Source organism: Boleophthalmus pectinirostris, unplaced genomic scaffold (assembly GCF_026225935.1).
Source record: "Boleophthalmus pectinirostris isolate CB_2022bp ecotype Guang Dong unplaced genomic scaffold, ASM2622593v1 HiC_scaffold_8, whole genome shotgun sequence".
Taxonomy (NCBI): domain Eukaryota; kingdom Metazoa; phylum Chordata; class Actinopteri; order Gobiiformes; family Gobiidae; genus Boleophthalmus; species Boleophthalmus pectinirostris.
The window spans coordinates 31412300-31426770 of record NW_026571515.1 but is presented as its reverse complement, the minus strand read 5'-3'; the positions used below and the strand labels follow the sequence as shown (position 1 = coordinate 31426770).

Here is a 14471-nt window from a genome sequence, read left to right as displayed (position 1 = left end):
TACATATCAATGCAGGTGTACACAGCCACTATAGTCACTTTACAGTAGGCCAGTGTAAGAAAACAGGCTGTTTATGTGTGGTATTTTACAGCAGCTAATCGTTAACCAATGAGAAAGAACCTAAAGTAACTTCAAAACCAACACATTTGCAACACTCACCACTCACACAGGCACCTCTCAGATCACAAGTCTTCACAAATCCTTCCTCAATCAATCAAATCAAATACTTTTTAATCTTGACTCAAAACAATCGTCTGTAAAAAAAAATAATATAATCCAGCATGTTGACTGCATCAGTGTGTCCTCTGTCTATGGGGACAGTCTTCTCTGCCATGCATTTGTACTTGGATAAAAACAAGCACTAGTTTTGTTGCTGGCCTAAACTGCTCTGAAGTTCACTTTTATTTATAGTCAGTATTGTGCATCAGACAAAAAACATTTAAAGCAGTGCCTCATGTTGCACACATGGATCTATGGCTGTGCACTGGTGTAAACAAGCACACATGAGTGACATGACTCTGGAGGTGCATTCAGGGGCAGTACGGCACCACAAAAAGACAAATTGCTCCACAGATAAATATTGATACGGTGCCACATATTAGGACATTTACCTGTCTGTAAATTGGATCAAATGGACATAATATAGAGAGTCTAAGATATTTATAACGATGTGTAACATGCCCATGTGGACTATCGGCCCATACCGGCAAGATTTAGGCCGATATGTCTCCAAGTGCCCATTTCCCAAGTGCTCAACCGATATATCGGTCAGGCCCTAGTCTTGTGTGTAGCCCAAGACAGGCAGGGACTGGCTGGCGGGTGGGCTGACGTCATGGTGGTTAGTGTTGGTTTGTGGGGGGCGTGGGAGTCTGGTTGGAGGGACAGGGCAGGGATGCTGTGCTCTCATTAATGCAGGGGATGTGCTCTGCTTTTCACACACTGCCACTTTTCTCCTTACCTCAGCTCACATAAGGGAAGGTTAATGTGCGGTCACACACACTCAAACTGAAAGATTGTTTGTTTTGTAGCCGTTGTTTTAAAATTTGACAGATTTTACTTCAGACTTTCAGAATTAACCTTTGAAAACAACACAGTAGTCAGATACTGCATTGTGAATTATGCAGTTACCAAACCAGCATGCCTTTTTCCACTTCAGGGGTAAATGCTCCCAAAATGTAGCCTCCAAAACCAGGTCGAGGTCAGGTCAGACTGAGTTGTAGTCAAGAAAGTATGTGTAAAGCTGCGTCCTCCCTTACTAAGCATTGTACGTTCCCAGTGTAAACAAATCAATAAATGGCTCTTTAAAATGTTATATGAAGATGGTGGTAAAGGGCACATTTTCATAGCTCTCATGCCTAGTGTAAGTCCTGCACTGTCAGATGTGTAGTGGAATATGATCTGTTTTGGCCCCAGTCCAGCACGTGCATTTGGTGGGAGCATGCAGCTATACGGGAAAAGTCTTTCTCGACTCAGCTCTTTCCCAGCCTTTCCAAATGACAGCTAAAAAGTGACCTTTGACCCTGCATCTTTAAACTGTGGCCTGATTGCCTTATTGCGGTATCCATTACTCTGCTCTTAGTGGAATGAAGTCGCTGTTGTGGTTAATAGCCCTGGGCTTGTAATGCAAATAGATGCTCATTACTTTTTAGCTGGAAGACATTTTTAAAAATGTCTGCTCCGACAGGCACTCCAGAGTTCAGCTCAAAGGTCGTGTGATAAGGAGGCCGTGGCTCCAGGTAATGAGTGCTCCACTTGTACCTGCACATACTTAACATCCATTTGTAATCGGGCTTTCCCCACTCAGCAAGCATTTGCTGATCTGAACACACTCTTTTAACCAAACACAAATTAGCATTTCAAAAACAAAGGCTCAACTTTGACAGAACTAATTCAATCTGTAGCGGGCAATATCTCTAAAGTAAGGCCACTTACTTTTGAACAGAGTAAAGTCAGTGGAATAACAGAGAAAAGAGATGCAATAAAGGAGATAGAGAGTGCTTGGTGTGACGGCGTGCCCACTGAGTGGGCTGATACACACATAAAGCGACTGCAGAGGAGCTGACAGAGCTGAAGGTCTACTGCTTTTGTGGACTGTTCTATGTGGTGACTACAGTAGGCTGAGGTCAAGGCCTGGCCTGTTCTCACCTTGTGCTTCAGAAAAACAGCCTGATACAGTCATTCATCCAGCTATTTCAGCTTTTCAACTTTGTGTAAGGCTTCCTTCAAGCAAATGGCCCTTTTATGCAATCTTTCATTACAGAATAGAGCTCTAATGCTGTGAAAGAAACTGGCCAAGGCTTCAAGTGAAGGGAGCATTTGACTGCATGTGTTATGAAGAGTTATACTGTGTGATATGTGTCTTTACTGGGACATACAAATATACAGTGACTTATTTGACTCAACTGTTTTGTCCATATGAAATGCTTCAAAACAAAAGGGAAACACCTTGTGTCCCAGTGTCTGTCTCCACCTCTCGGACTGGATGAAGATGTTTGAACTAGAGTTGCAGGAGGAGCATGAATTTTACATGTGTACGCTGGTCTGACCTGCTGGTGCTGAGAGGAGCCTGCGTGTCATGGTGTGTCAGTGCATTTCCACTTGTGCACGCTTTAGCTTCACTTTGTGTTGTGCACATCTACACAGGTGAAAGTGCTTCTATTTGTGGGGCACGGAGCCTCGAACAGACAACTGTAGCCTGTACCTGTCCCAGTGTGTCTGTTTCAATGTGTCTGTCTCAGTGTGTCTGTCCCAGAGCCCGTGTCTGTCTCTCCCAGAGCTTGTCTTTGTCCCAGAGCCTGTGTCTGTGTCTCTCTTAGAGTTTGTCTCTGTGTCTCTCCCAGAGTTGCCTGTTTCTGTGTTTGTCCCAGAGCTTGTGTCTGTTTCTTTCCCAGAGCCTGTGTCTGTGTCTTTGTTTGTCCAAGAGCGTGTGTGTGTTCCTTAGCCTGTGTCTGGCCCAGAGTGTGTGTGTCCCAGAGCCTGTGTCTGTGTCTGTCCCAGAGCCTGTGTCTGTGTCTGTCCCAGAGCGTGTGTCTGTGTCTGTCCCAGAGCCTGTGTCTGTGTCTGTCCCAGAGCCTGTGTCTGTGTCTGTCCCAGAGCCTGTGTGTGTCCCTGAGCCTGTGTCTGTGTCTGTCCCAGAGCATGTGTGTGTGTGTCCCTGAGCCTGTGTCTGTGTCTGTCCCAGAGCCTGTGTGTGTCCCAGAGCCTGTGTCTGTGTCTGTCCCAGAGCCTGTGTGTGTCCCTGAGCCTGTGTCTGTGTCTGTCCCAGAGCATGTGTGTGTCCCTGAGCCTGTGTCTGTGTCTGTCCCAGAGCCTGTGTGTGTCCCAGAGCCTGTGTCTGTCCCAGAGCGTGTGTGTGTCCCAGAGCCTGTGTCTGTGTCTGTCCCAGAGCCTGTGTGTGTCCCAGAGCCTGTGTCTGTGTCCCAGAGCGTGTGTGTGTCCCTGAGCCTGTGGTGGCACACTGCAGCCCCATGCCACCCTCCATCCCATTAGCCCAGCCCTGCTCTGCCTGTGTCTGCTTTAACCTTGGCCAGCGGGCTAGAGGAGAGGCAGAGTAATTCTAACCTTAAAAACCTGCTGATTAAAGCTAGTTTGGTGGAATTCGATTCCACTTAATGCCTTTGGCCGTGAGCCCAGCTGGCTAGCATTAGCAACAACAGACAGTGTGTCTTCAGCCAGGGAGACAGAGGAACATAGCATGAGCTTCCCCTGGCATGGGCCCATATGTATGACTGGAATACATCTGATGACTGCTGCTGTATAGAATAATAATGGTCTGTTTAGCTTCAGCAGTGATGTGGTGATGTTTTCCACACTTCCTGTTAGCCTGAGGTCTGGTGCAGTGCTAGTGAACAGTCAGGGCTCTCCTTTAACTGCCTCAGCCTTGTTATTGTTTTGCTCTTGAACTTGATGTATAGCTGTGTTTACGCATCCAACGTGGCTAATTAATTCTCCTCTTCAGGGCCTGTTTATCAACTGTTTGTGTTTATTTTACAATGCCTGTTCTATATTTAGAGCTGGTCATTTCCATAACACACACATTTTTCCAGGCTGTAATTTGTTTTGCTTTGTTGAGGAATTTCGTATTTTCCTGTAGCCTGGGAGTAGCCTGCCAATTCATTTTGTAGCCTGCTCAATTGGGACTGATTTAGAGGCTGCAGCTGGTCCGTCAGAGAGGAGCGCGCAGATAAATCTAAGCCGCTTTTGATTTATTCTGTATAATGTCTCATCAAGTGTTGCTTAAGTCTTCCGATGCTCTGAAGAATGATACTGTTACAACTTAAAAGTGGCTGCATATTTACAATCAAACAGAGAAGCGGAGCAATCCTAATAGACAGAGCTCTAACTGTATTTGTAACAATGATGTATAGAAGTGGTGTCTCCCTGAATCCTAATGCAAGAGCGATAGTGGATATTCTGAGCATTCTGGGCACTGTGCCACTCCACTAGACACTACACATAATTTGATTCCATCTGAACAACTGGAAAGAGGCGAGTTTGGCGGGCGCTGCCTGTAAGGACGCAGGTGAAATGCGGTGTGTTACGGTATCAGTCGAAAATGAGCTCATCCTCCAAAGTGGAAGTGGCACTTTTCAGCCGTAAGTCATCTAATCGCCTGTGTATAGAGCCCCGATCGATGCCTGATCAATACTCATCATGGATGCTGTCAATGGAGGAGGGCCTGAATCCTGCATGGTCCATGAATCTCTATTGAGTATGGATCTGCTCCTCCACACGGTTTGATACTGTCTCCTGATTGGCTGTTGCTCGTACTGGATTTATGCAGTGCAGCCCCAGGCTGAATCACCTGCCCCAGGCGTCTGTGTGCAAAAGCATATGCACGCTCACAAGCACACTGTCCAAATGATGTGTTCCCTCTGACCAATCAGCATGCAGCATGTGGACGCCCTGTCAACAACTTTATAACAAGTCAGTCCATCAGTGCACAAAGAGCTGGCACTTTTCTATCAGATCCCAAAGTCCATTATTCATAATTAGAGTCTGAACAAATGTTAGCTCGGGAAACATTAGGGGACAAATGATTTTGTAGATGGGAGTAAATGGGATATTATCTTTGGCTGAGCTGCTGAGATAGACATGACAGATGAGGCCTGACAGACAGGACATGTGACCATGACAACAGAGAACACATGAAAATGATCCCAGCTTTAATCACAAGTGGAATTTAGAACTACAGTTTGGTCATTGGATGTGTTTAGCAAATCTGTAACTTTGTAATGTCTCTCACAAATGAAAAGTCTGTCCCAATGTTGTGGGGCTGAGCTGACGGAGCAGACAGACTAATGTGCTACAGCCTCTGGCGTTTGCATCACTGCAGGAAAACTGCACACTGCCACATAAATAAGGTACTACGCTCTGATTAGGACTGGGGTCACACATCATAATGCTCTAATGAGAAACTTTCCTGTGCGCCCGGAGACTGTGTCTGCTCCTCTCACACACTTTGCATTTGACTGGCCCATCACTGTGTGCTTGACACCTGTCAGCCATGATGGATGAGAGAGAGGGAGATGTCATGGGGCGAGCGAGCAGGTACAGAGTGCTGCTGTGTACATCTGAAGGCTGTGCGGGCCACACTGTTTATCACACTCTCTCTCCTCTCGCCTCGCCTCGCCCGCTGCCCTGTGAACTGGATACAGAGCTAGCGCCCTCTGGAGGGAGGGGCTTAGGCCATGAGCCTCTCATTGGGCTTTAACATCCTTTCATTGCCTTGGCTGCTCGCTTGACTGACAACTCCAAATGAATTTGCTGCATCAGTGTCTGACTTTGGAGGACAGGCGTCGCAGTAACTCTTTCTTCTGTGCGTTGCGCTGACACTGTTTGAATACATTATGGGCGAGCTGCTTGTAAATTCCTCCCTGTGCTGTTGTGTTTCATTCACACCTCCAACGCTCACAATAGCATATTCACACGCTCACACGCCTGGGGTGGAAATATTTGTGCCCACTTGCACCTGCGTATTTACTGCCACTGCTGCTCACTTTGTTTGCAGCACAACCATTCAAATGACATAGTGGGAAATAGCACATTTTGTGTGTATGTGTGTATAATTAGGCTTTAATTGCTAGCTGGGTGACGCGCTGTCATTTGTCGCAGCCCAAAGACAACAAATAATGTGGGTGCTGTCGTCACTTTGTCACCCAGACGGCGAAGCTGCCCTGAGCCTCCAAACAGCAGTAAGAGATATGCGTCTAGAATTACTGATAAGCACTCCATGTGGGCCGCTTTCAACAGGGCCTTTCATCCAGTTTACCCTCCTGTCCTGCTCACTGTGAATATCTGTGCTTCATAATATAATACTAGAGAAGTCATGGCCTGGTAGGGATGGGAGAAGGGCTCGTGGGATAACACTGATACAAGATTGTGCACACATTTTTTACATTTATTTACATTTATTGCAGGTCAAAATAAAGGGTTAAATGCATGGGTTTTTGATAAACTGTAGTTTAATAAAACAATTCTACAATGACAAAACATAAAGTACAGTTTATCAAAAATATAGGTGGTCAAAATTGTGAACTGAAGTAAGCCTCTTAATACTATAATACTAGAAAAGTCATTGTCTAGTATAAATGGGAGTAGATCTCGTGTCACAGGATGTTGCAAGATAAATCTGACTGATTGATTGATTGTGCACACATTTCATTTGTTCACATTTTGCTCTAACAAAATTTAAGTGCTGGTGAGTTTTGTTTTGAGTTCTGCAGTGACATCAAAAAATAAAATAAATGAGGGCAAATTGTCAACTGAACGGCTGCATATATTTATGTCAAACTCTCATCTTGACTCATTCTCGTGGACCCAATCTCGCCTTGTGGGATCCGAGCGGTCCCCTTCTCCTGTCTGAGCCTGTGAGCTGCTCTAATTTGACTTGTGGTCTGTGGCTGTGCTGGCCTGAATCATGGCTGACAGGAGCAACAGTTGTGTTGTGCTTAAGTTGGCGCGGCTTTGTCAGACTCACTGCTCTGTGTGAGTGAGGAATGGAGTGAACAGAGAGAAGGGAAAGCTGCCTGGGGCCTAATGTATTCACAGCTCAGCTCTACAGTCACAGAGGCAGCCCACCTGTCAATCCTGAGACGCCAACAAAGTGTCATCCAACAGCTACAAGACACTGTCACTGGCAAATGATCACACTGTGGCCTATAGCTCTTATGGCATTCATTAGCGTTAAATGTGCTATTTTTACTACTGCAATTGTGTTAATTTAGTGTTCAGCTGAGATTCTAAAGTTATTTTTCCTAATCTTCCATTCATCAAATAATTTTTCTGTTTTTGTACACATTTTGCAATTATATTTTACTCCGAAACACTTTTTTTTTTTCCTTTCACATCATTTAACATCTGTTGCTTTTGTAGAATTCATATTTTCTGCAAGGCACTGCTCTATCATGAAATATTTTTTGCCGCTGTTGTGGCTCTAAGGAATTCTATCTAATCTCTTTTTTCTCTCATAATAGTAGGAATGTCACTCATTTTTGTTTTATGATTATAGTGAGAAGAAACATCATGATTTAGAGATTATTCACAATTGCTGACACCATGCTGAACAACAGCAAAATCCTTTACTTCACATGGTCTTAATGTCACATAAACAGCCAGATAAAACTAATTGAAAACATGACTACTTTTTTGATAGAATGGATTGATATTTCTTATTTTTGCTTATTTTGTGTTAGTTCTTCTGATTATTTTGTGTTCTCAATTAACACAGTTATGGAAATATCAAAAAGTGTATTTCTTTATGTCTTGGTTCAACTTTGTATCCAACTTTGCACTAAATCCTACCCTATAGTATCGACCTCTCCTCGCTCATTGGCAGCTCTAAAAACATCTCATACATAATCTAACTCCAGTAAAAGAAAAATGTGTTGCGATCAATTCTTCCCCTAAATTCTATAGTATATTCCAAAATAGCATGGTGCAAATATGTGCGTTCCGATAGCGGCTGTGGTAATGCGATGTTAGCAGTGCTGTGGGAGTGGGAGGAACTGTGTGTCCGTTGCCAGCCTGGAGTAATGGATGGTACTGCTATGGGAGTGGGAGGAGGAATACATCCGATTGTAGACAGCTGTAATGGATGAGAGTACAGCGCAAAACAAGACCAGCACCAGTCTGCATTCACACACCAGCACTCTCACTTACATTGAAGCCGCATTCACACTAGAGCCAATGCAATACCTGAAGGAAGGATACACACCGCTATGACCAAGAGACAAAAGTTAGACGCAAGTACTGGAGATTTAAAATAATATTGCTCAAGTGAAGGTACAGTACAGCCAAGCATAACTTAAAATAAGTTATGCATTCTGGCACTTTTAGCAGCTATACTCTCACAGTGCGAAGAGGAGCTGATGATTTTACTCATGTAAGACTGCTTCAAATTTAGATTAGACAATTAGAAATGCAAAGTAGTACTTCAAGAAATTACTTCAGTAAAAGAAATGGCATCTGTTTTACATTTTGAAGTTAATGTAATAAGGACATGACAATCTAGTATTTTCAAAGCATAAACCACAGAATTTGAAAAGTGTCATATCTGAAGGACTGAGTAGACAAGTTACACTCCAGTACTGGAACTTTAAAATGATATTGCTCAAGTAATGGTAAGTGAGTAAGGCTTATAGTACAGTCAAGCATAACATAAAATAAAATCCACATTCTCACATTCTTCCAGCAGCATACAATACAAACCTTATAAGATGGAAAAAAACAAACAAACATAAAACTCATGTAATTTACTCACAGTGGAAAGAGGAACTGAGATTTTACTCAAATAAGATTTTAGTCAAGTAAGAGTACTGGTTCTTTACATGAATATTGCGCAATTAAAAACACAAAGTAGCACTAGTCGTAGTAGTAGTAGTAGTAGTAGTAGTAGTAGTAGTAGTAGTAGTAGTAGTAGTAGTAGGAGGAGAAGGAGGAGGAGTAGTAGTACTGGTGGTGGTGGTATTTGGAGTGGAAATAATGGTAGTAGTTGTTGTACCAAACATAATGATGCACAAAATCTTAAGACTGAAGATAAACAAGAAAATTTTGAAAAAGTAATCATATCTGAAGGACTACTGCAAGAAACAAGTCTTAAAAACATTTCAATTTGTCACTTGTAGAATTACTCACAGTGGGAAGAGTAACCAGCAACTTGAACTGAAAACTCTGAAACATACAATTTAATTCCAAAGTAAATATAACTGAGTAGTCCTCACATGTAATGACTAAGTAGTAATGTGTGTGTATCTTGTGTCTTAAACCAGCATGCCTCCTTGTGTGTAATGTTATAATGTGTGTTTGCTTGGCCCATGTTTTCAGCTGTAATTAATCACGTCGCTGTGATGGTGGCAAATGAGTGTTTGCACACACACTTCCTCTGTAGGCCCTGCTCTTTTTAACTAGGTTTGAGTTAAGCAAGACAAGCCCAAAGCACACTGCACAAGACCTATTCATCACCTGCTCCTCCAAGCTGTGCTCACCAAAACCCTAATGGCCTCCTAACTGGTCCCCCTCTGTACCAACCTAACCACTTAGACACAACTGCTCTGCCTGAAAAATTAAAACCACCATTTTGAATCAAGCTGTTTTTGTTTTTATGTGTGTATTAAAAGCAGCAGTGTTACTTTCCCACAGACAGCAGACCCAGAGTCATTTCAGAGCACGGGAGATGGACAGTTAAACAAGGCTGTGCTGGCAGGGGGAGCAGAGTCTACAGTAACAGTTGACAGTAATGCCTCCAAAGTAAAAGTCCTGGATTCTTCTATGACAGAATCTGCTGCAACCTGACAAATACATGGGGAAAGCTTGATTAGGGACTGTTTTTAGATGGCAACTTTTAGTGTCCATCTGATAGTCTCCACGGCAGTTCTATTGCAGCGCCTGGAATGTTTCGATGTATGACGTAAACATACATTTTGCTTTTAAATAATAAAATTGAGAAAATACATTGAAAAAAGTGCATTCTTACCATGAGCCTATTCGCCTCTCCACAGATCTGACCTGTAACTTGCCTGCTTGCCTATAGTGAGTCTGATAAGTTTAGCTCTATACTTTTGAGCCATGGAGATAAGCAGGTGACAGACCCTCCAACAGGAAAGTTACACAGTCCATCTAATAAAATCTTTTCTGTTTAATTATGAGACTGAATTAAGACAGAGCCATCACCAAGGTTTTATTCTGATTAAATATATTGTAATAAGACATTTTATTTTTTTAAATCAGTTTGATATTTGTTGCATTTTGGAGTTTGAGCTATTTCTTTTTCTGCTGCAAAAACACTTTCTTCACCTTTTACAAACCTGTCTTGAAAATTTAAAATGCCAACCTTAGCCTTTGCCTTAGACTTCTCTCACTTGAACACTAACAAACTTGGCTCTTGTTATAATTTAGAGATATTGTCAGCATCAGTGTATGAGTGTATTGCTGTGTCTGGCACAAACATATGTCTCCTCTTCCAACTGTCTGGATGCAGATTCCATTTGAATACAGCATTGTCTAGATCTGATTTCCTTTGATTTTGTTGTGAAATAGATAAGAAGGTAAAATCCTCTCGAACATGCTTTGTCTGGGCTTCCGTGCACTCATCTTTGGGTGTAATATTGTAGCAGGACAAACTAGTCTATATTCTGTCTGCAGAGGGAGAGGCGCTGTAAACAAGCCCAGACAGACACTGGCCTTTGGGTCGGGTCGGAGACAGGCCGGGCCCCTGGATCTCCCATAGAGCCACTGAAGGCATAAGTGAGCACTACTTTATGAGCGCTGGTTAGTGAAAAATGTGCGGCGTGATACCGTGAGGCGTTATCAGGCCTCTCTGCGGTAACGAGCCCCTAGACGTAGAATTATCTGTTTACGATAAGGATATTAATAACGGTGTGCTTTAGTTACGTGCTCGGGTAGCCTCGTGAGCAGGAGGAGGGGGGCACCTGAATCATTCTGTCAGGGCCCTCTCTCCAAACAGGACACAGGGCAGCAGGAGGGAGGGAGGTAAGGCAGGGGTAGAAAGGGTACTGTGTTTTTTACCAAGAACAATGGGAGAACCATCTGCCAGCCGCTAGCACACATGTGGGACAGATCCTAAAGAGGTCAGAGGTCAGGGGTCACAGCTGCCCCAGTCTGCAGGGAGGTCAACATACTGTCCCACAGAGCCAAAAATACCTGCAACGCCAACAGTAGTGTCAGGGAGTAAGAAGAGTTAAAGGGGACTTTTAACCATGTTCTTTCACCAAAACTTTACTCAAAGCTGTTGTAAGGTTGTACTTCACATGATTCATCTTTGAGTAATCCTGTATTGTCCTGCATTTGAAGATTGTGCTTATCTGCCATTTTCACTTCAGACTTTCATCAGACACCTGGTCACACATGCAGGGTTCAAAAAGGTTATATAGACAGTTTTTCAATAATAAAAATTTTAATGAAAATCTACTGCGTTTTACAGTGAAATGTCACTGTAAAGGCGGGGCCTATCAGTTCTGCAGTTTTGAACAAGAAGTCAATGGACCTGTTTCTATTACTAGTGGAAAAAAGCGTAAAATGTCTCCTTTAAATGTCCTGGAGGATTTTGGCTCTGTAACTTATAAAGGCGAGTTTTGCTCCTCCAGATTGAGGATGTGCTGACTATTAATAACTGAAGGGAAAGTTTCTGACTGCGGAATACTGGGTTAGCTTGTACTTCGACAATTTAGCTGCTAAAGATTACTGGGACACAAGGATGACATGATTCTAAAGTTCTGTTCTTCTTTGTGTCTGTCTGCAGTGTCTGTACGGCTGCTACGTCCACTCCTCCATCATCCCCACCTTTCACCGCAGGTGCTACTGGCTCCTCCAGGTAAGGACTCTTTTCATTCTCTTCCTTCTCGCCCTCTCTTCTCCTTCTCTCCTTCTCTGTCACTCCATCTCTCCCTCTATGCCCCTCTCGCTCCCTTCCTCATCTCTCCCTCTCACACTCTCTCCATCTGTCCTTCTCTCCTTCTCTCCCCTCTCTTCTGTTCACTCTCCTCTCTCTCTTTCTCTCCGCTTCTCCTTTCCCTCCTCTCTCCTCCTCCCTCTCTCCTTCTCAGCCCAGCCGGGACTACTTGAATGGGTTGCATGATATCAGTTCCCATTTAACCGGAGCGTTTTCCTTTGACAGGCAGCAGGCAGACATCCACCTCTCCCTCGCTGCCGCCTCCTCTCTCCTCTCCTTCTCTCTTTCTCTCCTCTGCTTCCATTTGGCTTATCTTCCTCCGTCATTTACTTTTCTGATGGCCATGCCCATACGCAGGCGTCCTGCACAGACCTATCTGAGGCTGCTAAAAGCTTTGCCATCTCCCCTGTCTCCCAGCCACGGTGATGGGCAGTAAAAGCATGATGGAGGATCTGCACTGTACAGTAGTGTGCTTACAACGGTCGTCACGGCTACGGCCCGAGTGCCTGTAAATAGTCCTGCTTTGATCACCTCACCATACATCTTATCATCTGTGTTAAGTATGACAGCTAGTGTTGTGCTACGGGCCTCAAATGTGTGTAGTTACACTTACACTATTGTGGGCATTGTAAACAACACAACTGCATTACAGATCCAGTGGACATATACGCAATTATCTGAGTAGGCCTGTCATGAAAACAGTTTGAAGTGTAATTTATTTAGGCCTGTAGTACTTTAGATGTTTACTCTATTAATCAGTCGATGGACTTTTTATTAGTCAACTTTTTTTAGTTATATGAGACAAGAGCAGAAAGGAGAAGTTAGTGAGTGAGTGAACTGAAGTTTTGGTATGTTTTTGGTATTTATAAAAAGCCAGATTAAACTCATGATTTACAATTTTAATCTGTCTTTATACAATATTTAGTTAAATAGCAAGACATGCCTTTAGTCGACTAAGAATTTCTTCAGTCAACTACATAAACTATAATACTGAAACTATTATATGCCACTAACACAATAAGCGCAAAGCAGGAAAATCCCACGAAAACCTTTCTGCAATAAATAAATTGCACAATAATATACTTTACGACTTAGTAAGTATCTGTTACAAGGGACAAAAGAAAAAAATGCTCAAATCTTTTTGTACTATAATAAAATAACATGGGAAAAAAAATGTTAAAATTTGAGCCTCAAAATATTATAAAATATATATATATTATCTATCATACAGAATTACTATGAGTCAACATAGTAATCATGGTGACAGGCCTGTATCTATGTCTTGGCCTACTTTCACACATATTCCCAGGCTAAAATGTTGAGTCACTATGTCCCAGCTGTAGCAGGCTCACTTGTATCTAGCTGTACTCCAGTGAAAAGCCTGTTTGCGAAGCAGGAGAACTCAGCATTGGGAAAAGACAATGAGAAAAGCTGGCCCCTCTAATGCTTCAAACAAAATAATTAGTGTTTCCCGAGCAAACAAAACACTCTCACAACACGTCTTTCTCCTTTATCTGGCTCCATTTGCGTCTCACACAGGCAGGCTAAAAGCATGTCTCCCACTATCTCTTATGAATTCACTCACATTGATTTGATTAGGGCATTGTAAATTAAAACACAAGTCATTTTGCCTTATTGAACGTCATTACGGCTGTGGAAGAGGCACATTTTAGTAAGATTAAGATTTGCATGGGCAATGTTTGTGGAATTTAAGTATTTTGTGATGTTTGGTCTCACTATTTAAGCCACAAGTTAAATAATGGTGTTACAACGGCAGTGTATTTATGCCCCGTTGGTCTGAAGAGATAACGGAATGACTCTAAATCTTATTGGAGAAATTAAGTAAAGAGACAAAACATTGAGATTTGGGTGAAGAATTCAAATGATTTCAGAGTGAATTAAGAGATTTCATGGAGGTTATTGAATGAATTAGTTATGAAGGTTGTGTGGGTTGAGTAGTTCATTAAAGGGCTCTTGTTACGCTATCCTCTGATCTATGTTATAATGTTGCTTTCTCATCAAAAACACTTCTGGAGTTGTGTTTTGTTTCATTCACACATGTTTAACACACAAATCCTGCACCTTTAGTTTGAGTTCTTCCTACAAAGAGAAGACATTCTGTTCCACCTTGTTGATGTCATGTGGTGATACAGGAAGTGCTCTACTGTGTTTTTAAACCTCATATACATTCACTAGAATCATTTGGATCAATTTCAGCCCCAGAATTTCCTATCTCTACTGAACAAAAGGTAAAAAGATAAAAGCTGATCAGAGCATTTTCAACATATTTTCAATATAAAGGGTTACTCAAACAAAACGCAACTCCGGGCATGTTTTTGAAAAGGTGATATTCTAAGTCTAAACTCAGTGGAGAAGAGTCAATTTGTGTACTATAGGGCCTTAAAAATAGTTCAATTTAATTCATTGTTTAAAAAGTTTTTTCTTAGATGTGTAGTAAATTGTTGTGAATCAGTTTGAATCAGGTAAAAAATAGTTTTAATTTTCTGAAACCTATGGAAATGTTTTGATAAACTGTGTTTAAAGCTTGACTTTGCCTACACTT

General features: G+C 42.5%; 1 protein-coding gene across 1 annotated transcript in view; it reads left to right on the top strand.

Moving 5' to 3' along the window:
* LOC129412350 (calmodulin-binding transcription activator 1) overlaps nt 1–14471 on the top strand; it is a 277417-nt gene that overhangs the window by 237492 nt on the left and 25454 nt on the right. Inside the window, exons 6-7 of the mRNA XM_055165928.1 lie at nt 9640–9747; nt 11759–11830. Coding sequence (XP_055021903.1) covers nt 9640–9747; nt 11759–11830 — 180 coding nt within the window. The remainder of the gene's footprint in view (nt 1–9639; nt 9748–11758; nt 11831–14471) is intronic.